At 38.2% G+C, this 25286-nt stretch overlaps 1 protein-coding gene across 2 annotated transcripts in view; it reads left to right on the top strand.

Annotated features, from left to right (window-relative positions):
- DSG2 (desmoglein 2) overlaps positions 1-24809 on the top strand; it is a 47044-nt gene extending 22235 nt beyond the window's left edge. The window contains exons 4-15 of one of the 2 annotated variants that reach the window (XM_032603562.1): positions 1267-1428; positions 1574-1718; positions 2533-2699; positions 4772-4909; positions 5024-5209; positions 8661-8926; positions 11672-11814; positions 12107-12334; positions 17270-17497; positions 19396-19517; positions 20026-20361; positions 22016-24809. In XM_032603562.1, coding sequence (XP_032459453.1) covers positions 1267-1428; positions 1574-1718; positions 2533-2699; positions 4772-4909; positions 5024-5209; positions 8661-8926; positions 11672-11814; positions 12107-12334; positions 17270-17497; positions 19396-19517; positions 20026-20361; positions 22016-23035 — 3141 coding nt within the window. In that variant the 3' untranslated portion in view covers positions 23036-24809. Of the gene's footprint in view, positions 1-1266; positions 1429-1573; positions 1719-2532; positions 2700-4771; positions 4910-5023; positions 5210-8660; positions 8927-11671; positions 11815-12106; positions 12335-17269; positions 17498-19395; positions 19518-20025; positions 20362-22015 lie in introns of those variants that run through there. The other variant, XM_032603564.1, reaches the window with a different exon arrangement.
- The last annotated feature ends 477 nt before the right edge of the window (positions 24810-25286 follow it).

Below are 25286 nucleotides of genomic sequence, written 5' to 3'. Positions count from 1 at the left end.
GAAAAAAGTGGGGAAAAAAAAAGTTGTTCAGAGTAAAATGTACATAAAAAGCAAAAGATCTTGTATTTCCCCAACTTTCCAAATTCTCTGTCTAGGAGTAATACTGTCAACAGTTTAGTATCTTCCAGATCTTGTGAAATACATAAATATGCATATACTTACATACTCTTACATGCATACATATATATATACAAACCAACTGTTATGTCCACACACAGTTTGGTTTTATTTTTAACGTAAGTGAAATTATATAATACATATAATTAGCACATAGAGATCTAGAATATTCTCTATAAATACTGAAGTATATATGTATATGCACATACACATGTGTTGTGTGTGTATATGCATGTACTTGGCAAAAAAAGAGAGACAGACAAACAGAAACACAGAGAACAAGAAAGACAAACGAGAGAGAAGCTCAGTGAAAAGTGATCATGGGCTGCCCCAGGCTTCCACTCTTGGAGCAGAGCAGCTGTAGCAGGAGATTGGAGCCGCATTGATCATTCTCAGCAATAACCCCCAGCCCCAGTGCATGTTGAGAATCCTCCGGGAAGAATGTTTAGCTAATCCTGAGATTTCAGGACAAAGAATTGGCCAGGCAGGTGGGTGGTGATGGCTTCAATGATGTTTGAAGAAAAGAAATTGTGGATCTAGTAGGAGGCCACAGAGACACACTTACTAATGAAGAGTGAGAGATACAGAAATGGCAAACAAACAAACGAATTGGAGATACAAATAAAGCTGTTTATAGAGGACGAAAGTGTTAACTACAGAAGACCCAGTGGGTTAGAAACCCTGATTTGCTGAAGCATTCCAAGCAGGCAAACACTTGACTATTTTAACCCTTCTATGGAAGGATGCCTTATTCATACTGTCCTGATAATCGAACGGAGTTATGAAGGTGATTTTGACTCTGCAATTTTTACCTTATGCGCTAAATTTAAAATCCATCCCCACCAAGATGTACCCCCCTAATGATACCTTAATTTCATAACAACCCTGAGAGGTAGGCAGTAGTGCCTCTTCAGGTTACAGATAAGAACCCTGAGACACAGGAGGGTAGGTAACTGCCTCAGCATCACTACCTGGTGAGTGGCTGAGACAGGACCAGAACCAGGTCCTCTTCTCTGGAGCACTTGTGCACCGCCCACCCTCCACCCATCAACATCTGACAGCTTCAGAGCGAAATTTTCCATTAAAAACAATTACCTATAAGTTATAGAGAGTTTAACTTGAGGCATTCCTTTCTTATTTTTATGTTAGATACATTCTGATCTTGCAGAAGACAAAGACCTAAAAATTACATACAAATACACTGGAAAAGGGATCACAGAGCCACCTTTTGGTGTGTTTGTCTTTAATAAAGACACCGGATTTCTGAACGTTTCCACCATTCTAGATCGAGAAGAAACGCCATTTTTTCTGGTAAGAAGAACAATTTTACATTTATTAGTTTGTAGTTCTTCTTGGGTAATAATTATGTTATGTTTTATTATTGTTTTGAAACTATGGTACTTGAATGACCTCAGCTTAAATCTAATCCCTTCTATTATTTATGTCGTGATTTCAGCTAATGGGTTATGCTTTGGATGAGAAAGGAAACAACTTAGAGAAACCAATGGAACTCCGAATTAAAGTTCTTGACATCAATGACAATGAGCCAGTGTTCACACAGGACGTCTTTGTTGGGTCTGTTGAAGAGCTGAGTGCAGCAAGTAAGAGGTTATTTTTTTTTTATGAATGAATATCCAAGGCCAACTTATCCCCATTGTGTGACTGAACACTGAAAGCTCTGTCTTAGTGGAGGCTGGGTATTACCCACAGGACAAATAATAATAAACGTATCGCTCTAGGTTTGGAACTGCTTTTTTGTTATAAATTTTTTACCCTCAAACAGATGTGGTAGATTGATGTGATAGGTTAGGTCTCTATAGCAACTATTCAATTTTAGTCTGTATCTGGAAAGCAGCCATAGATAACATGTAAACAAGTAAGCATGGTCGTGTTCCAATAAAATTTTATTCACAAAAGCTGGTGGCTGGCTGGCTTTGGCTCACTGGCAGTAGTTTGCTGACCTTTGACATATTGTTTCAACTGTCAGACTTCAATGCAAGTGTTAAACGCAGGAGAGATTTCTCTTTGATCAGAATGTAAAGAATAACTATGCTTCTCCTGAATTGCTTAGATTTTAATAAGCATGTATTTGTATCTGTTCATTCTCCTTTCTTTGTATGGGTTATTAGGTCTATTATAAACAAATTTGTGACCCTCCTATAGCAAGTGTTCAGGACTTCATCCTAAGAATTGTATGTACTAACCTCAGCCTCACCCTCACCTTATTTTTCCTATTCCTACCTCCATTCACACTTATTTCCTCAAACAATTAAATGTTTTGATCTTGGTAAACTGATTTTGATAACCACCTGGAATCCTTTTTGGAACAAGTTGATATTATAAATAAAATAATAACATACATTAAGTATGCTAAAAGTTGAGTTTCATCTTGGACACCTTTGTTTCTGATGCCAGATACACTTGTGATGAAAATCACCGCCACAGATGCCGATGAGCCCAACACTCTGAATTCTAAAATTTCTTATAGAATCGTATCCCAGGAGCCTGCTAATTCTCCAATGTTTTACCTAAATAAAGATACAGGAGAGGTTTATACAACCAGTATTACCTTGGACAGAGAGGTAAATTAATATTTTATGTTATTCATCTTTTCAGCTCTCCTCTGTCTTTCCAGTTATTCTCTCTCTAATTCTTTGCTAATTTTCTGACTTTGGTCTATGTTACTTACTCATAGGATAACTTGGAATGATCCTCCTCTAGGGATGTGCTGTCAAATATGATAGCCATCAGCCATATGTGGCCATTGACCACTTGAAATGTGACTAGTCCAAATTGAGATGTGCTGTAAGTGGAAAATATATACCAGATTGGGAAGACTTAGTATGAAAAAGAAGAATGTGTAAAATATCACCTTAATAATATTTTTGTTGATCACATGTTGAATTGATTATATTTTGGATGCCATGGGTTAAATGAAATATATTTGTTTAAAATTAGCATTACCTGTTTATTTTTACTTTTTTTATGTTTATTTATTTATGTCTTTGGCCACGCCACTCGGCTTGCAGAATCTTAGTTCCCCAACCAGGGATTGAACGCGGGCCCCGGCAGTGAAGCACCAAGTCCTAACCACTGGACTGCCAGGGAATTCCCTCTTCTTACTTTTTTAAATGTGAATGCTAAAAAATTTAAAATTACGTAAGCACTGTCCTAGGGCCTCTCCAGTCAGGATCTGTTTGCTAGAGAGTTCCAAAGCAATGTTCCTTAATTTGTGTCTCTATAATGAAACGTCAGGAATCTTTTGTACTACTAATACATATACAGAGGGAGGAAAAAAGTTTGAAATAGGAATCCTATTTAGGGTAATAGAAGTATTTGTAAAGGAAAGAGTTACTGTAAATCCCAAATTGGAGGAAACTTTGAGTCAGTTTCCTAAAAGGGGTGCTTTCTCAAACATTTCATTTTTTGTTTCTAAGTCAAAGGGAACATTTTAGTTGAAAAAGGGAGAAGTTTTTTTAAATGCCACAGACATAAAGGTCTTAACAGCATGCAGAGTAAAATGTGGATGATCCAAAGAACAATGTATTATCATCAAATATAAATCATCATCCAGGCACAGTCAGGGTGTTTTGTATTACTTGGAAAAGTGATTTGACTCTGGCCAGAGACGGAGAGGATGGTGCTCAACATTCCTCTCGAGGTCTTTGTAAAATTAAAGCATAATATTACTCCTAAAATTCCACTCTACCTTTCTGCATAAAATGAGAACGGAAAAGTACTATTTTGAATTAGTAGTGTGATTTTTTTAATGAGCTTCTGTCTCTGGAAAGTTTAACCAGAAAATACTGGCTGTCGCTTATTGGGCACTCACCACATGCCTGGTGCTATTACAAGCCTTTTATGTGGAATAACTCAAATTAACTTCACCTGTAAACCCTGTGCAGCAGATACAATTACCCCCATTTTACATAGAAGGAAACCAAGGAGCAAAGGGATAATGTGTGTCCAACCCAGCTATAAGTCAGAATTGGAACCCAGCCAGCTGGTTCCAAAGCCTCTGCTGTCCTGCCTCTCACTGAGCACAGGGTCCCCAGGCATTGGCACTGGCTGCCCGGCTCCTTAAACAACACCCACACTGAATGGAGCCATCGGAAGGGGACCACGTGGAAGAGAGGTTTCCCTTTGGAGTAATATCTGAAACGTTATTCTCTAGGACACGTTCTCCAAGAATCTAATCTCCCGGGATGTATGGACAAAGTTCACCGAGTTTTGCCTTCACTGGTCAAGTGTTCTTGGGGGATTAAGTTTTCCTGGCTTAACTTTTAGCTGAAAATGATGTGTGGGATAGAAAAAACCAAGTCCTAGAGCCCCATCACTTCCAGTATAGTGCAAACTACGTTTTGAATGCACTCTTTTGTGCTCAGACTATTTTAAGGAGACTCATCTCCTGATAAATATCACCAATGACATAATTAAGAATTCAATATCAACAACTGCATTAGGCTTTTCTGCCCTTTTAGAAAAGCTCTGATGGCGAATAAACAGCATCTTCATAGGATTAACAGCAGATCATGAAACTTATTTATGAATAAAACATACTGTGGTTCATTCCCTTGATGATAAAGTGAACTAAAACCAGAAAGATAGAGCCATTCATTTTCACCCCAGCTGGATATTTTTTATTTCCCTGTAGGAACACAGCAGTTATACTTTGACGGTAGAAGCAAGAGATGGCAATGGACAAGTAACAGACAAGCCAGTAAAACAAGCTCAAGTTCAGATTCGCATTTTGGACGTCAATGACAATATACCTGTAGTCGAAAATAAAGTGGTAACTATTATTTTTATAACAAACATGCCTATGTATATTTTCGTCATAAACTAAAAATATATCACCTAGGTTTGTGTTACCTCAGAATAAAAATTGCCTGTTCATGTTTTGCAGTATGAAGGAATAGTTGAAGAAAACAAAGCCAATGTAGAAGTTTTACGCATCAAAGTGTTCGATGCAGATGAAGTAGGCTCCGATAATTGGTTAGCCAATTTTACTTTTGCATCAGGAAATGAAGGGGGTTATTTCCACATAGAAACTGATACTCAAACTAATGAAGGAATCGTGACCCTGATTAAGGTAAGTACTTAGTGTTCAAAACCGGAATGGGAGAAGTTGGTCCAGAGGAGGGAACTGATCTATTTTGAGCTCCACATGTTTACAAGTACTTTTCATAATCAGTTAACTGGCACCACAGTTGTAGAGATAGGAGCCACCCCTACTAGCCCAATTTCTGTGGTTAGTAAGTGGTTACACTTTTTGTGTTTCTAATGTCAGTAGTAGGAGGGTCACATTTTGAAACACAGTGTTATAAGTGTGCTTAATTGAATCAACGAACAAAAATTTAATGGTGTTATTAAGCATATGGGTCTTAAACAATTAAAACCCTTACTCCCACAGAATTTCTTAAACAAAACTTAGGATGGATCTTTATCCAACAGAATAAGTAAAGAAGAATATCAGTATATGTTTAAATGGTTTATGGTAGAATTACCTTATCAGATTTTAAAATAAAAAGCAAAGCTACAGCTTTCAAAAGACTGTTTCATTAAGTCACAGACAGAAATTGATTCCAGAGGTTTCCACATTTTTACAAAAACTTAATATATGGCATAGTATGTAAACCCTAATAGCAGGAAGAGGAATGATGATAATGTATAACCGAATAGAGAAAAATTAACTTGAGGTTTCATAATAATAATTATTGATACCATTTATCAATAGGCTACTGTATGCATTTAGATTACTTTCTGTAAAGCAAAGGAAAATAGAAAAAGATTAGCTCATGTTTGAAGGGAAGACACATTTTATGATTACTGAATACATGGCTAATGGCATCAGAGATGAAATAGATTTACCTGCTTATACAGAACTAAGCATACTTTTTAGTCACAGATTATAGGTGGCAACCATGCTAGATGCCTGAGATAAAAAGCCAGTAATACACATAAGAAGAAACAATCACTTAGTGATGAATAATAGAAATACCCTCAATGCACCATGGTAGCACAAAAAGGGGTTATCAAAGGGGGCATAAAAAAAAATAGTAAATTTAGTATTAAAATGACAGCAACAGATTAAGAAAATTACAAATTTACTTTTCCAATTGTATAAAGAATCACTTCCAAAGTATAAAGGCGGTAATCAGATTTCATTCAAATGAATGGACAAGGAAGTTAGATAAAGAAGATATACAAAGAGCAAATGTGTGCATAAAGGATACTCAACATCATTAGTCATTAGGGAAGATGCAAATTAAGACTATGTGAGCTACCACTGCACACCTGCTAGAATGAGCTACAATCAAAGGAAGACTGACAACACCAAGTATCAGCAAGAATATAGAACTGGAACTCCTATATATTGCCAGTGGAAACATTAAATGGTAGAGCCAGTTTGGCAGTTTTATAAAAAGTTAAACATTGAGTAGTTATCCAGTGACCTAACGATTTAGTCCTAGGTATCCACACAAGAAAAATAAAAACATACATCTACGAAAAAAACAAAAAACTTGCATGCAAGTGTTCATAGTGGCTTGTATTCATAATAATGAAAAACTGGTAACAGTCCAAATGTCCACCAACTGGTGAGCAGATAAAATGTGGTCTATTGATACAATGGAATACTCTTGAGCAATAAAAAGAAATGAAGTACTGATACATGCTACAATGTGGATGAACCTCAAAAACATTATACTTTATACAGACACAAAATACTATGTACTGTATGATTCTATTTGTGTGAAATTTCTAGAAAAGGCAAAGAGTGCTTATATAGAAAACAGATCAGTGGTTGCTTAGGGTGGGTTGTGATTTGGCTACAAATAGGCAAAAAGGAACTTCTGGGGAGTGATGGAAGTGTTCTAAAACCAACAGTCTTGACATTTGCAAAACCATATAGGCTTATGAAACATCCTCATGTTTTACACTTAAAATGGGTAAATTTCATTGTAGGTAAATCATACCTCAATAAAGCAGTCTAAAAAAGATACAGAAGAATAGATACTTTAAACTGTAGAAACAGAGATAGTAAATCATCACATGAGAAAAAGCCTCAGCTGTGTTAACAAATAAGTTTAGTATCTTTAATGCTATTGAAGATAGCAAAAATGGGAGTGATAAAATATGCTAACAGTTGCAAAACTAGAGGTATATGCCCTCATACATTGCTCCTGATGCTGAAAAATTTTCCATTCTCTTTGGAGCACGATGGCTATTTATAACAAACACTATGAAACCTTTTTTATGTCGCCGGTACCTAGCTCATTTTTTTTTTTTACCATTGTCTTGTTGTTCCATGGTCTTTGAATACTAATGACATATGGCTGAAAGATTTTATTTCTCATCCGGCATACATCATACCATCAAAATAAGTGTGTGAAGTGCAAGAGCAACTTAAAAAGACAATAACTTTCACAAGGATTCTACAGTCACAAAGAGTGTATTTTTCTGTAGTCAATTTGTGTTGTGTTATTGTCCCAATGCCACAGTGACCCATATAATAAAGGGGGCAGAAGTTACATATCCAGAACTCTATAGAGAGGAAAACGGATTTCGTAATAAATCATCCAAAAACAAAAGTGAACATTGCAGTAATTCATGTAAACACATGTAATCTATTTAATGATATACTGAAGAAACAGCAATGGTCAGTCAGTACATCTAAATGGTCAGGACCACTAGAAATAAAAAGCAACAGGACCTACGTAAACTTTGACTGGGTACTTCTTCCCTCTGCAGCTCAACAGGGGAAAAATAATTTGTCTAAAAACGTTCAGAGCAGTATTAGCTGCAAATAGTCGAAATGCCTAATAACAGAATGGCTAAGTAAATTAAGTGTATCTAAATAGAATACTATAGAAATGTTTTTAAAAAGAAAATGGACAAATTGGAACATAAAATATGCAGAGAGTGATAAACTGATTATATCAAATGTACTTAATAAATACCACAATTCACAAAGATCAAAGTATTTAGAGGAGGATTAATCTTTTATGGCATTAATAGCAAACCAGATATTAATAGACATTATGCTAAAAAGGAGGGGGTTAGATTCTCCGTTTAAACAAATTTGAAAATCCCTAGGCTTAACAAAGCTAAATAGTTGTTTTTTCTACCGGAGCCCTCGGTTTTATATGCCATGGGAGAGAGCTGGCAGTGCCTACTTATGTAGCCCTTTTCACCAGAACAAACCCCTGGAGCACATTTTAAGGAATATTATATTGGATGTCCATTAACTTTTTTTTATTAAGGAAAAAAAAATCACTTCAGATTGCTAAAAATAAAAATGTATATACGTTTTAAATGATTTTGACCTTAAATAAATTGGGGATGCTTCCTAAACATCCTTAACATTTATGAACATCAAAATTGACAGACTTTTTAATGGCATGGTACCAATATAAGACTTGGACTACTCAGTACTGCTGTATTTTTCATGTTTTAAATTATTATAATCTGACACTGAAACCACACGTGTGTTCTAGTTGTTGTCCCTTTTAAAAGCATTCCCTTTGATTTTGCCTTTCTAGGAAGTAGATTATGAAGAAATGAAGAATCTTGACTTCAACATTATTGTCACTAACAAAGCAGCTTTTCACAAATCAGTTAAGAATAAATATAAGCCTACATCCATTCCGATCAAAGTCAAAGTGAAAAATGTGAAAGAAGGCATTTATTTTAAAAGCAGCATAATCCAATTTCACACTAGCGAGAGTGTGGAAAAATCAAGCCAAAGCCAAATAATGGGAAAATTTCAAGCTTTTGATGGCGACACTGGACAAGTAGCCCGTGTAAAGTAAGAGATAGTTATGAATATTGTTTCATCATTTTAAATGACTTTGAATGCCTATTTTCAAAAATCGTAATGAAATTTTAACACTTCACTCCTTCGAACCCCGCCATTGTAATCCCCCAAAGGTCTATAGACTTAATTTCCTAGAGTTGTACATGTCACTGAGAGGCAAAGAGGAGTTTTCCCAGGATCCCTTTCCCTCCACCACCCGAGTATGAGGCAGAGGCTGGGTTGCTCACCTCAAAACAGTTCTGGGTAGAGAAGGCTAAAAAAGCAACAAAGAGAAAGTTCCGAAAGACACTTTCTAAAATCTGTCTTAAAAGAGTATTAGAGATAAGAAAATAGCAAATAAAATTTACTGCAAATTCCACTTTATACAAGGTTGGTTAAGAGAAATAAAAATAGCTGCATAATATATTTTAATAATGGGGAATCCAGTTTCATTTGCTCATAAGCCTTGGAAATTGATCTTCATTTAAACCAGGCTATTTGAGCTAGGGATTGATGAAACTTTTGTAATGCTTGTCTTGGTCATGGTGACCTTTACTCAGAATATACTTATTGAGAACCTACTAAATGCCACTCCTGTGCTGGAAGGTGCTGGATTGTGTCCACTCTGTAGCAACACCTAGGTTTGCAAGATCCATTCACATTTTCAAAGTGAATTTACATCTTAGATCTCAGAGCCATACCATCAAAAGATGACTCTCTACAGAGCTATTATTTTTGAAGTTCTACCTAGCTGTAGTTATTTGGTTGAATATAAGAATCCCCACCTGCCACCCGAGACACAACAGCTTCTATGTTCTCCCGCTGTCGGTGCCAGAGTTGTCGGTTGCTTCACTCTCCTTAGGCCTATGTCCCTGGGTGCCAGTACTCATGAAACATTGTATTTAGATGCGTGGCCAACCATAGCACGAATGGGAATATGGAGGAAGCTCTTCAACAATCTCTTTCCTTTTAGTGAATCTCCTTTTCATGGAATTCATCGGCCAATAGTAGCAAGTGACCTTTTTCCAAAATTATGTTAACAAACAGCTTCCATTGTGTTTTCTGCAATGTCTTGGTGACCCCTTTTTGCCCACCTTAACTTCAGGAACCAGTCTAGCTTCTCTCGACTTTTATAGTCTACTTTTTATTTCCATGGCTCTAACCTTAAGGAGGCAGTCCCCACCTAAATCCCCAGAATTGAGAATGAGTGTTCCTTATGATTCCTCACGCTGTCCCCTGAGAGGCTTAGATGTTCTAATTAATTATCCTCCAATAATATTGTGACTATTGAAACTTCTATTTCCATCTAACTATTTAATTTTGGTTGCTGTTTTTAGTAAGAGTTATGACTGTATCAAAAGATCATATGTTCTTCCTTGAAAAATAATGAACCATGTTTCTTTACTCCTCAAAAGTATTTTATTTTTAGCATACACTTACAGAACCCTAGAATAAGAATGATCTTAAAGATTAACTCAAACCTACTATTTTACAGATAAGGAATGAGAGGCACAGCTAAGTGAAATAATTGTCCAGTATTCACCTAATCTAGAAATGTTGATAAGGACAGCAGAGAATCACTCTCTTAACCTTGTCACAATTTAATTATTCATACGCATCAGTTGTTATGGATATTTGACATGACGCGTGAGCTGCCAGCCTACTTTGAATGGTGTCTAGTTTTCACAGTAGGAAACAGAAAATCCCTTAAATGAGACCACACAAAACATTCCATTGTGAAACGTGATTCTTATTACTTTAACTTCGTCTTCGTTATAAGCATTATTTGGGAAAACATTGACAGCAGCTAAGTTCAAGCTTTAAGATTCCAGCCATGAAATTCAGAAATATTTGTGAAAATCCAAATGTATCATCATTTACTGGTATGAATATTAAAAGACGGGAAAGTTTAGTTCGAGTGTATATTAAATAGTCACTATAAACAAATACTGCCATATATTAGCCACTCATTTTTCTATGCCTAAACAGCCACTTAATAGAAAATAAATCATTAATATGATTGGTTGAATCAAATTCTCATATGTTTGGTTTATATTTGTATTTGGATACATTTTAAACTCGATGGTATTAAATTACATATATTTCTGAAAATGTACTATGAATGTTCTCCTTGCCTTCCCAAAGCTGTCTCTTTTTGCACTAATTCTCCTTTGCTTTGAAGGAATAAACCCAGAAATCACCTTATCAGCATTGTTTTCACTTTTAACCATTTCTAACTGAAAGAAGCCTATTGCTCTGAACAATCAACAATATCCCAAAATTTAAAGTACTTCCATTTAAGGCAGTCATTGATTTTTTAAATTGTTACTTTTAAATATTGATAACATGCCAATAAATAATAGAATGTAAAACTGCTTTTCTCCACGAGTTCTTGTTGGGTGACTAAGTTATCCTCCAAGGTTAACTCCAAATTTAAGGAAAACTAGATTGAAAACTGTAAGACAGACTGAAGAGCAACTCGTAAACCTCCCGGGTGAGTAGGCAAGGGCGTCGCCCTTGCACATATGTCTTGGGTATGTTACAGAAATAAGGAAGGGTCCAAAGTAGGTGTGATACACAGTAAACAGAGGGGCTTTTAGGATAGTTTCAAGAAATTAAAAACCATTCCAAACTAATGCCTGTAATAAGAACATATATAAGAAAGCAGAAATTAAGCTTAGAAGAGTTGTAGATATTAGTTGTAGATAGTCTCAGTTTATCCAGAGCTCAAAATTAATTTTGTCTGCTTTCTAACAGATATGCCAAATTTGAAGATATAGACAATTGGATCTCTGTGGATTCTGACACCTCTGAAATTAGACTTGTAAAAATTCCTGATTATGAATCCAGATATGTCCAAAATGGTACATACACTGCAAAGATTTTGGCTGTGACAGAAGGTAAGTTATTAAATAGACATTTTTTCTTGGTTATATGCATTTAGATTTTATTTTCCAGCATCAGAGACCTTTGTTTTGATCTTGTAGGAATGCCACATGGGTAAACCTTCACATTTCTACTTATTTAGTGGATTAGAAGATATTACTTGATCTGAATATGAAAACATATCTAAGATAGAAAGCATCCTAATTTGGTTACTACCTTCTCCTTACCAAATTGGCAAGAGAATTCAAACTATGTCCATATGAGCAGTATAACCAAAATATACATTATCTTTTTCTTATTTTTAAGAATATCCTAGAAAAACTGTCACTGGCACTATTAGTATCACGGTTGAAGACATCAATGACAATTGTCCCACACTGGTCGACCCTGTGCAGACTGTCTGTGATGATGTGCAGTACGTGAACGTGACCGCAGAGGACCTGGACGGACCCCAAAACAGCTGGCCTTTCAGTTTCTCTGTCATTGACAAACCAGCTGGAATGGCAGAAAGGTGGAAAATAGTAAGCCGAGAAAGTAAGCAAAACCACTGGACTATATGTTTAAACATGATAGAAATCTAAAATCCTTATAATACAGGCTTTTTTCTTGGCATGAATTACATTTCCAATACAACTGAGTTTATAAAATGAGGGTCTGAAACTTAGGCATAGTGTCTTTGATCTGCCTAATAATAAATACCCTATTTGGAGAGAGTGAAGGGAAATAGATATCTAATATCTTTAAAGTATTTGGCTACAAATAGGCAAAAAGGAACTATTTTACAAACTCATCTTTTTCCCATGTCCCCTGCACTGGGTATTCTCCAAATCGCTCTTGAAGTAGTTGTCTCGTAAGCTGAGGAATACCTTGCCTCTCTAAGCACAGAAATCAGAGTAGGTGCCTTCTAAAAATCTTGATGTATGGTAACGATGATTCCATTAAAAATAACTCTTACGGAACATATACCATGTGCCGGGCACTCTGCTATCCCTTCATGTGCATTATCATGTTTACTTCTTAACCCATAACCTTATTCCCTGATTACAGCTGAGGAAACTTTGGCTTAACTAGAGTTAGATAGCTTGTTTGAAGTCACAGAGCTGGTAAGTGATGGACAAAACATGGAAAGGAGTCTGTCTGTCCCCTTGCCCCCCATGCCAGAAGGACGTGTGCGTAAATCCGTATCTTGGGACATATCCCCTTATTGACGTGCTCTATTGGCTTCCTTCAGGGTGGTTTCAAATGTAGAAAAATCTATCCAGAAGACTCTTTTTGTTTTAAACAGGTAGTGCTCGTTTCAGAAAAGTTTTAAATGTAATACCCCAATTTTTCTAAACTTTTAAGTTTATTGTTTTCTTAGGCTTAGCAAATTTTACAGTCATTTTAAGAGGCTTTGAATCATGTTTGGTCCAATTTACAAACTAAACACCTTTAACATTTCAATATATTTATAAATTTAGTATATTTGGCTTCCTTTTTATGTAGTTCAATGATCTGAATTAACAAATAAAACTTTCTTATGATTCCTGTACTCTAAAATTCCAGTAAATTTAACTTATAAATACATCAAACCTGACATCCTCTTCAATGGTCCAATACTGAACAAACCAGTGATATTTCAACCTAAAACCATAAATCTAAATTAGTAACATAATCACACATTTTGAACTGGAGTTACATAGCTGTCACATTAATAGGGCTAATTGTCCTTAAAATATTACAAGTGTATAAATATAATAACAAATGCAAATAATTTCTTTACAATGCAAAAATATTAAAACTAAATCTTTAGTTTGTTTAAATATTCCTATACTTAGTTCTGAATCTTCTTAGGGTTTATGTACTCACTTGCAAAAGATAGTTATGTTGTTGGTTAACTCAAGTGGTCTCCCCAGTAAGGGGTGACAATCGCCATCTTGATTAATTGAGGTTACTTAAGATCAAGTTTTCAACTAGCATGAGCCCTGGGATGCAGACATCCAGATGATTCTTCTTACGGTAATTAAGTCACAGGCCTCAAGACTCACGTCGGGGTTGGTCCCCTGGCTCACATTATCTCATTCTGTACTCACAGAAGTTTGGGACTCCCACCTAGGCTGACTGCTTGATTGGAGTTTGCCTTTCTTTGACTAAGATAGTAAATGTGTTTTGCATTGAACTTGCTGAGATTCCAAGACTTACTTATTTTTATCTAAGAAACCTGATGTTTAGGAAATGCCAGGCACTGGTCTAAGCACTTCACTAATATTAACAACCCTAGAAGTTTGGCATTACCGTCATCAACATTTTACAGATGAGGAAACGAAGGTGCAGAAAGTTTAACTAACATTCTCAAAGTTACAGCTAGTTGAAGAGCTGGAATTAGTATTTGAACCCAAGCACTCTAGCTGTGGAGTCTCTACTCACTACCTTTATGCTCTGTTGCCTTTCCAGATACACAATGGATTTTCTGTCTAAAGATAAAGATGTTTGAATCTGATGGGCTCTTGAATTTTTTCCTAGCCTTAGAAACATAAAACTCTTTAGGATACACATACATGTTAGACAGGAAGTCACTGAGCTTATACTGTATACATCTAGACAATTGAGAGAGATAGGGTTCTGTAACCCAGGCTTTTTTCTCCTTGGCTGTATAAGGAGATGATTGACCAACTATCATGATAATCAATAGCTCCTAACTATTTTATTTATTTGGGAAATGTCTTAAGTACAGAAAATTGCAGAGACTAATAAGGCAGATACCTTTGTACCTCCCACCTAGAATTAAAAGAATATTAACAATTTGTTGTATTTGAGTCAGGCCTTTTTTTTTAACGATCACTGACAAAGTAGAAGTCCCCTTTGGGCCTTTCCTCCCCTTTCCATCTTTCCACTCAGAGCCAATCATGAATTTAGTTATATTCTTCCAGGCCATGTTTTCCTATATTTCTTTTAATAAGCTCACATTCCTTAAATGGATGACTAGATGCTTTCCTCACTTCTCCAGAGCTTTGGGGATGATTTAATAAGGATATTTCTAGCTTTGGAGATCAAATTCCATAAAATATGGACCTTAAAATGAGAAGAGGATGCCTCTTACTTCCAAAAATAAGTAAATAAAACAAAAAAACCTCCCAAACACCTCATTTTTTATCTTTGTATTCATCCATCTTTGCCTTGCAAGTAAATTATTTTTTAATAAATGTTATACATATATCAGAAAAAGTTTTAAACTATTCTAACTGATCATTATTTTTACTCATGGGAAAAATGGTCATTATTTTTATTCATGATGAAAGAAAATTTCTTAAATAATCATCAGTCAGATTTTTTAAAAAAATAAGATAAAGGTCATTTGCACAACACTTTCTGTGTAATGTTCTTGCCAAAAATGTGTAGCCTGAATTCAATCATGAGGAAACAGACAAATTCAAACTGTGGAAAATCCTTTAAAATAAGTGGACTTCAAAAAGGTCAAAGTCTTGAAAGGCCAAAAGGAAGTTAGGACTGTTATAGATTATTAACAGAGACTAAGGTGACAGCTAAATGCAGGGCATAATCTTTGATTGGATCAAGGATCATAAAAAAAAACAAAAAACAAAAGCCAGAGAGAGTAAGAGCAAGAACTGTAAAGGGCATTTTTACAACAGTTGAAAAGTTTGAATATGGGTTATATATTAAATATATTATTATATCAAGAATGAATTTCTTGAGAGGGTTAATATCCTTTGGTCTTAGAAGATTTATGCTGAAGAACGTCATGAGATCTGCAACTTACCTTGAAATAGTTCAGGGGGAAAAAAGTGTGCATGTAGAGAGGAAGTATTGTTGTAAAATGTAAACAATTTATGAAGAGTTTATCAATATTCATTGTAATAGTCTTTCAGGTTTTCATATATACAGTGAAATTTGAAAATTTTCAAATATACAGTGTTGGGAACAAAAAGGATGGGACTGGATGAAACAAGATTGGCCCATTGTTGAAAATTATTAAAGCTGGAGATGGGTACCATGGGAGTTAATTATGCTTTTTCCTGGATTATGTCTGTTTGAAAATTGCCTTAATAAAGTTCTTTTTTTTTTTTTTTTTTTTGCGGTACGCGCGCCTCTCACTGTTGTGGCCTCTCCCGTTGCCGAGCACAGGCTCCGGACGCGCAGGCCCAGCGGCCATGGTTCACGGGCCCAGCCGCTCCGCGGCATGTGGGATCCTCCCGTACCGGGGCATGAACCCGTGTCCCCGGCATCGGCAGGCCCAACCACTGCGCCACCAGGGAAGCCCCAATAAAGTTCTTTCAAGAAATAGTAAAATATGGGGACTTCCCTGTTGGCCCAGTGAGTAAGACTCCGCACTCCCAATGCAGGGGTCCATGGTTCGATCCCTAGCCCCGGAACTAGATCCCACATGCCACAACTAAGAGCCCGCATGCCGCAACGAAAATCCTGGTGCTGCAACTAAGACCCGGCACAGCCAAAATAAATAAATAAATACATATTTAAAAAAAGAAATAGTAAAATAAAGGTCATTCGATGGAAATGTCATTTAACTCTCCACTTGTTTGTCACTGTATCCCAGTAATGGAAGAGTTCCTAGCATCTGGTAAACCACACACATTTGTTAACATTAATCATCGTAAAAGGATGGTATGTCCAGATCTGATCCTTTGCTATTCACCTGCATATGTGGACTAATTTCATCAAGCACACAGTGTGAATTCAATAGAGAAGTTATGAACTAATAAAGCTTCTAAATGGAGCTAATAATTATTAGCTATTAAAGAATGTTTCTGTAGACTCACAGATGTAGAGAACAAACTAGTGGTTACCACTGGGGAGAGGGAAGTGGGGAGGAACAAGATAGGGGTAGGGGATTAAGAAGTACAATCTACTATGTTAAAATAAATAAGCTACAAGGATATATTGTACACCACAGGGAATATAGCCAATATTTTATAATAACTATAAATGGAGTATAACCTTTAAAACTTGTGAATCCCTGTGTTGTACACCTAAAACTTATATAATATAATCAACTATACCTCAATAAATTTTTTTAATTTATTTATTTTTGGCTGTGTGGGGTCTTCGTTGCTGCGCACGGGCTTTCTCTAGTTGCGGTGAGCGGGTCTATTCTTTGTTGCAGTGCGCGCGCTTCTCATTGCGTTGGCTTCTCTTGTTTCAGAGCACGGGCTCTAGGCACGCTGGCTTCAGTAGTGGTGGCAAGAGGGCTCATTAGTTATGGCTCATGGGCTCTAGAGTGCAGGCTCGGTAGTTGTGGCACACAGGCTTAGTTGCTCCGCAGCATGTGGGATCCTCCCAGACCAGGGCTCAAACCCATGTCCCCTGCACTGGCAGGCAGACTCTTAACCCACTGTGCCACTAGGGAAGTCCCTATATCTCAATAAATTTTTAAAAAGAATGTTTCTGTAATGTAATCTTGCCCTTCCTTGGTAATCACTCATTTTTATTTCCTTTTTTATCTTGTCCTTGCAGGTACCAGCATACTACTGCAACAAAAGGAACGAACGCTTGGGAGGAGTGACATTCGCTTGCTGATTGCAGATAGTAAAGGCTTCAGTTGCCCTGAAAAGCAAGTCCTTAAACTCACAGTCTGCAAGTGTGTGGAAGGCGGTGGCTGTGTAGAAATGTGGTATGACTCCTACGTTGGCCTCGGACCTGCAGCAATCGCGCTTATAATGTTTGCCCTTCTGCTCTTGCTACGTAAGTATTTTAAAAGCTACATTTTAGCTCTTTTAGTAATGTTAGTACCTTTTTAGGGTATTTTTTTTTTTTTTAGTATTTTGTTACTACGGTAGTCATTGATTTCTTTTGTTTTTCTATAATCACACACACTAGAATGCTATTGAGGGTGAGTAGGGAAGCAAGGATTGATCATTGATAAATTCACCAAAAGTTATTGAAGTGCTCTTCCGAATTTTGTTTTATAAGAATGTATCATCTCCTGATTTAAATACCCAAGGTTATTGTACATGCTCTTCAACACCCTTTTAACCTAAACCTTTTTGGTGTCTCCATTTTGATAAGCTCTACGTGAGGGAGGGATGTCGTCTGTTCTTCCATACCCAGTGCTGCGAACAGCACCTTGTGCATAGAAAGCTGTCAGAAAAGATTTGTTGCATGCATTTAGATTATGGTTACAAGGTTATTTTACAAACTCATCTTTTTCCCATCGATCCTTGCTTTTCACATTCATCTTGTCAGAGCTCCACCTCCCCAGACCCTCTGCTTGGCTTGCCTCTTCACCTGCCCCAACAGGAGCCAGACCCTCTGAGCACTTGTATGTTTCCCAACAGTGACAACCAGCCCTCCCCTCCCTGCATGCCCTCCAATGACCTTGGGTTTCCTTTCACTGAAGAACAGAAGACTGCAGCCTGGGGTCGTGTGGAACCAGTCCACTTGACCCCTGCTCATGGGCAGAGAAACGCCTCCAGGGCAGCCTCAGTTATTACAGTGTCAGAAGACGAGCTTGTCAAAGCCATTAGTAGATGTTCAATTGAATGCACAGCACTCAACAGTTTATAGTGCACTTTTATACCATCATCTCCATTCAATGGGTAAAAATACAGACATGATGATAAATGACTTGTCTCAGCTTACCAAGTTTATAGGTAGGTAGGACTACATCTTTTACCTGGAGATTCCTTGCATTGCCTTCTCATCTCAGATTTCCCAGCACCTAACATGGTACCTCGCACATGGCAGACACTTGATAAACATCTGTTGAATTACCCCTGGCTGATTTCAGTCTTCATTACGCATAGTAACTATAGGGACTATTATATAAAAAGGAACCTAGGGAGTAGTCAGCTCTTCCTTGGAAGCTGCCACATGGGAGCGTCAATAAAAGCTAATTTGGGGTGGGCTGCTTGCAGATGTGGTTAATTCTTTACTCTGTTGATCAAGGGGCCAGCATTGGCCTTTACTTCATCCTGGAGGTAGAATAAAATTGAAGGAGGGAGCTCTGAAATTTTATTAACTTCTAGATAAAATGTTATATATATTCTAAGGGTTTTTAACGTGGAATCACTTTAGAAAATAGTACTTAGGTAATTCAAAGGTTAACTGGAAACTCAGTGAGTCATGCCTTCTGCCAAATTCTACTCTAGGGTAAAGTGGTGAAGTATTATAGAAGTTCTAGTGTTCTAGAATATTTGAATATATTAAAGTTTTTCTACCCTTAGGGACTTCTGATTTCTTTTTTAACACATATATATATTTTAGATGGTGAATTTTCTCATATTAAAAATTAAAAAAACAAAAATTAAATTTTTGTTTTTAAAAAAAAAACAAAAATTTCAGCCTTTAAGTTGGTTTTGATGATTTGGATAGTATCAAATCCAGTCTCGGTGTTCCACTTGTTGACCATAGTCTTTGTGATGGCCAAGAACTCTGAATCCATAAGACTCCCTCATCCTGCCTTTAGGCTTTGGTATAACTCACCCGAAACAGGCTTGGTGACGTTAGATCAAGGGAAGAAAAGAAAAACAGAAAAATAGGGCTGTAAATAAGTGAAGACTGAACTCAGGAAGTGATAACGCAAATTCCAAAATTATGCAACATAAATTTGAAAATCTGTACTCAATTTTGTTTCTGTCCAGTTGTACCACTTCTACTGCTGAAGTGCCATTGTGGGAAGGGCGCCAAAGGCTTTACCCCCATCCCTGGTACCATAGAGATGCTGCATCCTTGGAACAACGAAGGGGCACCACCTGAAGACAAGGTCAGATAATCAGATGTCAACAGAACACGTCTTCTTTTCTGCTTTAAAGGGGCCTTGGGAAGTGTTTCTAACACCTTAGGTCATGAGAGAGTGAAGTGGTCACTACAGATTTCATTCACATGCCTTCGTTAAACACAGGGCTTTGTATTTGTTGCCAGGACAGAGCTGAGGTGGTTTTGCTCTACCCTGACAGGTCCTAAGTTACAGAGAATGTAGAAGAAGCATCAGGCAGTGACACCGAGAATGTAGAACAAAGGTTAAAGAGAGGAAGCGTGTGTAGGGATTTAGGTAGAAATGTTTGTCCCAATATTAAATGGCTGTCTTCCACAGCCAGGTGCTTCTACATTTCCATTCCACGCGATGCATAGGGCCGGCAGAAGTCATTCAAGCAAAGTTTTCCTAATTTGACTCTGCGGAAGTATCTTATTCCCTGCATACGCTCACTTAGCTCAGGTCCTTCTACCAACCGTACTGACCGTCCGTGACTCGGCTGTATTTGCTCTCACAGGCAGTGCTGCCTCTTCTAGAAGCAGACCACAGAGACAGTGCAGCTGTAGGCGGCGGAGCAGGGGCTGTGACAACCAACGGTGCTACCGTGAAAGGAAGCAGCTCCGCTTCCTTTATCAAAGGGCAGCATGAGATGTCCGAGGTGGACGGCCGATGGGAGGAATACAGGAGCCTCGTCTCAGGGGGGGCCACCCAGGTTACAGGGACAGCAGGAGCCTTGATGACCACGGAAACCCTTAGGACCACGAGAGCCACGGTGGCTTCTAGAGAAGTGGCCGGAGCTCGAGCAGCTGCAGTGGCAGTGAATGAGGAATTCTTAAGAAGTTATTTCTCTGAAGTAAGTGTTGTTTTTTATGTATTGGTGGGGAAAGGGGGGCGGACATTTCTATGTGAACGTGATGTTATTAGGGTGATCATTTTCTTGGATCTAAATGGGACATCGCTCCTTTCATTAAGAGAATGCTTACAGGCAATGAGAAAGGAGAGGTGTGACCCACTGGGTCAGTCAGTCAGCTCAATTATGTGGAGACAACAAATGACCCCACGATCTTGCTTCTCGCCAGGGCATGTTTCCCACATTCGTGCTTTTGCCCCTCGATGCAGCTCTGCTCTGCCCCATGTGGTCCGCATCCCAAGATGTGTGCTGAGAGCACAGCTTGTGCCCAGGAAGCTGGCGTCCTTGGGGCGCAGGGAACAGAGCAATGCCAAACCTGGCAATGACCCCCAAAGCCACTGCCTTTTCCCACTCACGTTTCATTGGCCAAAGCGAGTCACATGACCAGGCTGATGTCAGTGGGTCAGAAAGTGCTGTCCCCCTGCAGGGGCAGACTTGCTAGGGATGCGCCGGGTAGGGTGGGAGGGGAGAGACTATGTGACCTAAAAATCACAATCCGTTATGTCCCTTTAAGTGTTTTCTTTTGAAGGCAAGTACTTGGTTCACTATTGGGGTGGTTCATAAAAAATTAGAAGGAAAGTTTCAGGAAAGATGATGGGATGCAGTCAGAAAGCTCGTGCCTGGGATTAGAAATTAGAAGCTTCTCTTGAGAACAGGGTCATGCCTGGGAATGGAATGGGCAGAGTCAGATTGCTAGGGACCTGAAGGACCCTTGAGAGGAGTGAGGGGATGGGCTTCCACAGAGGCCAGTTTATTTCTGTCCCCTCCCATCTGCATGGCTGCAAATTACCTGAGTGTTTTCCCACTTTCTGCTCCCTCCCATTCTCCCTTCTTTCATACCATCTGCCCGCCCCCAAGTAGACAGGGAAATGGTGATTTGGTCAGTGTCAAGGAAGAGCACTTCTCGTCCATTTCCCATCTCACTGCCGGGCTCCACTCTGGTGTCCTGTTTTATTTCAGTATCTTTTCCCCTCTCTGCTCTAATCCTGCGTGAACCAGTCTTGATTATGTAGGTGTGCTCAGCTTTTAATTTGGAAATCATTTCAAACTCATCAGAAATTTTGCAAGAATAATAGAAAGTTTGAACTCCTTTTTACTCTTTACCCAGATTACCCAAATATTAACATTTTGCCACATTTGCTTTTTGCCTTTTCTCCCTCCCTCCTTCCGTCTCTCTGTCACTCTCTCTCTCTCACACAGACACACCCACACGCGCACACGCACATCCTCTTACATCACCACAGTACAGAGATTGAATAGTGACACATGGCATATTTCAGTTTAGCCAGTTATCCCCAAAATGTCTTTTATAGCCACTATTTTTACCGTCTAGGGCCCTGCTTTCCATTTAGTTATCATGACACTTGTGTCTCCTTTAACCTGAAACAATGCCCTTTGCCTTTCCCATCTTTCATGATATGAATATTTTTTAAGAATACAGGCCAGTCCTGTTGTAGGATGTCCTTCAATTTGTGCTTCTCTGGTGTTTCTTGTCTAACTACAAGACCGAGGTTAAACATTTTGAGCAGGAATCTAGAGACTTGTTCTTAAAGGAAGTGCATCACTCATTATATGCCTGTTTTTCTTTCCGTTTTAGAAAGCTGCCTCTTATACCGAGGAAGATGACATTCACACAGCCAAAGATTGCCTTCTGGTTTACTCTCAGGAAGAAACTGACTCTCTCCAGGGTTCCATTGGCTGTTGCAGTTTTATTGAAGGAGAGCTAGATGACGGCTTCTTAGATGACTTAGGATTGAAATTCAAGACACTCGCTGAAGTTTGCTTGGGTCAAAATGTAGAGATGGATACGGAAATCGAGCAGAGGCCAAAACCTATGATAAAAACAGACGTGAAGGCAGCTTCACATTCATTCTATGAGCAAACCAGGGTTGATTCCAAGAATACTTATCCCTCCGGTAGCAGCTTTCAAGTTCCAAAACCTTTGCATGAAGCAAACACAGAGAAAGTCACTCAGGAAATAGTCACTGAAAAATCTGTGTCTTCTAGGCAGGCTCAAAAGGTAGCGGCACCACTTTCAGATCCATTGGCTTCTGGTAACGTGATAGTGACAGAAACTTCCTATACCACGGGCTCCACAGTGCCACTGAGCACTGTGGCCCTGGACCCCAGACAGTCCGAAGGCCTGATGGTGACAGAGCGGGTCTATGCCCCGGCGTCCCTCTTGGGAGAGCAGCAGTACGCTAGCGGGGGTAGCATCATGGTTACCGAGAGAGTCATCCAGCCTCACGGGGGCTCACCTGGCCCCCTGGAGGGCACCCCGCATCTGCCCGATGCACACTATGTTATGGTGCGGGAAAGAGAGCGCTTCCTCACCCCCAGCTCCCGTGTGCAGCCCCCTCTGGCCACGCACAGTGTAGCCGTAGGACAGAACGTGACAGTGATGGAAAGAGTGCTAACACCAGCTTCCGCTCTGCAATCTAATTACCAGATTCCTGCCGAAACCTCTGTAATGGCCAAAAAGACTGTGGTTTCTGGAGCTGGAGTCCCGGGCCCTCTGCCAGACTCAGGCTTCAAGGAGTCTAGTCATTCTAATTACACAATAACCACATCTTCCACCAGGGTCTCCAAGCCTAGCACAGTCCAGCAGTCCTCCTAACCAGACACTGCCCCAGAGTTTAGCTAGCAGTGACTCATTTCATGTTTTCAAAGGACCTGGCTTTTCATGAGCCTTACGTAAGAGGCACATATACCTTGGGCTTCAAATTTTTCTCAGTCACTAATATGCAGAGAACCTCACTGTCTCAGCTTCTAGGAGTGCAATTCAGAAATGCCCCAGGACTTACTGAGGGGGCGTAATGATGATGCTGTGACTTAGGTGCCTTTGAGTGACTTATGGCCAAACAATACTCACAAAGCAAGTGAAATAGAGAATAAATCTGGCTTCTAAGAATTTTATCAAATTAACAAAGTGTCCAGTTCATGAGCCATCCGACAGAGCCCCCCATGAAACTGAGTGGGCCTCTTTGCCTACCATGTTAACATTTAACATTGCTGTTCTATATTCCATACATTCCTGCACCTAGCAGATTATCAACAACTTATTTATCCAAAGATACATGCACAGTTTGAGTGACCCATTTTGCTTGTTTGATTTCCTTAAAACTAGAGGCCCTTCAATCCACGTAAGGTTAATTGAATTTTGGAACACTGACATGGTAAGAACACACACTGTGTGTTTCTGTGCATATAACTCTGAGTGTGTGTGTGCGTGTGTTGTGTGACCTCAAAAATAGCATTATACCTTCCCTTTGTCACTCAATAATCATGAAAATATTAAATACTTCAAATTCAGGGCAAAATTCATAAATATAAAATCACTTTATTTTTTATAGGAATAATATACTATTTAAAAACTCAGGATACATTATCTTCTAATTTAGTACGTCTAAATTAACTATATACGTGGTGGTAAGAATCCTTTTCACTGCTATAAATCTTCAGTGCCTACCATGGGTGCCAAATCAATATTTGTAGTATTAAACTGAATTTTAGAAGCTACTCTCTTTTACCTATACTTGCAAAAAATACTGAAAGACCCTATAATTTCTATAATTATGAGTTTGAAATTATGATTTATTCCATATCTCAAAGTCATTGACTAGCTAGTCATGGCTTACTACATGGAATATTAAATATTGTGTAGCTGACCTGAATTTGTACATCTTGCCTTTCTTTCTGAAAAGTGTTTTGGGTGTTTTGGCCAAATAAATAGAGTATTTTTATTGCTCCCTGAAGAAATGATCCATTTCAGATTTCAAAGTATAAGTGCATATCAGTAATCAATTATATAAACATCCTCCACAACAAAATAATTTCCATAAATTTTAAAGGCTGTGATTTCATGAATTTTTAATATATTTACTAGGAAAATGAATCTCTAAAAATTCATTTTGTGGCACACTTTTAAAAATATGTTATGCAATAGGTTTACACTTTTTTACGCCCACTGACGTGTATGAATAAAAGGCATATATTTTTAGACACCATAAGCCTGTGGCCAAAATGAAGGTCACTGTTCCATGCTATAAATTTTTTATTCTCTATGTACTAATTGTTTTTGCTTTTTTTTCATTATAGACTTAGTAGTTATTTTTTGCCAAGTCTGCAACAAGAATATCACTACTGTGTGAAAATGTGAATGTGACCTATGTACTCCAGACAAAACTTGGTCTTAAATTTCCTCTTCAGACAGGCTTAAAAAACCTAACATGGCTCCTATATATAATATAAAGTCACCACGTTTTCTAAATGATTTTCTTTGTTCCTAAAAGGGTGATTGTATTCGTTTTTACATTTGTCCTACGGAAGAAACGTTGTAATGGTATGTGTATCATCAAAATATTTAAATAAAAAATGCGACCTTCTCTGCAGCTTTTTGCCCTTATCTTCTTATTGCCCCCATCTTCTTACTGCCCATATCTTCTTTTTTTTCCTTGTTAAATAAGGTCTATTTTTTTTGAATTTTTGAATTTTATTTTATTTTTTTATACAGCAGGTTATTATTAGTTATCAATTTTATACACATCAGTGTATAATACATGTCAAACTCCCAGTTCATCCCACCACCACCACCACCACCACCCCTCGCTGCTTTCCCTCCTTAGTGTCCATACGTTTGTTCTCTGCATCTGTGTCTCAATTTCTGACCTGCAAACCGGTTCATCTGTACGATTTTTCTAGGTTCCATATATCTGCGTTAATATACGATATTTGTTTTTCTCTTTCTGACTTACTTCACTCTGTATGACAGTCTCTAGATCCATCCACGTCTCTACAAATGACCCAATTTCATTCATTTTTATGGCTGAGTAATAGTCCATTGTATATATATACCACATCTTCTTTCT

Source organism: Phocoena sinus, chromosome 14, assembly GCF_008692025.1.
Source record: "Phocoena sinus isolate mPhoSin1 chromosome 14, mPhoSin1.pri, whole genome shotgun sequence".
Lineage (NCBI taxonomy): Eukaryota > Metazoa > Chordata > Mammalia > Artiodactyla > Phocoenidae > Phocoena > Phocoena sinus.
Note: the sequence above shows the minus strand (reverse complement) of the source record. Positions and strands in the feature narration are given on the sequence as shown.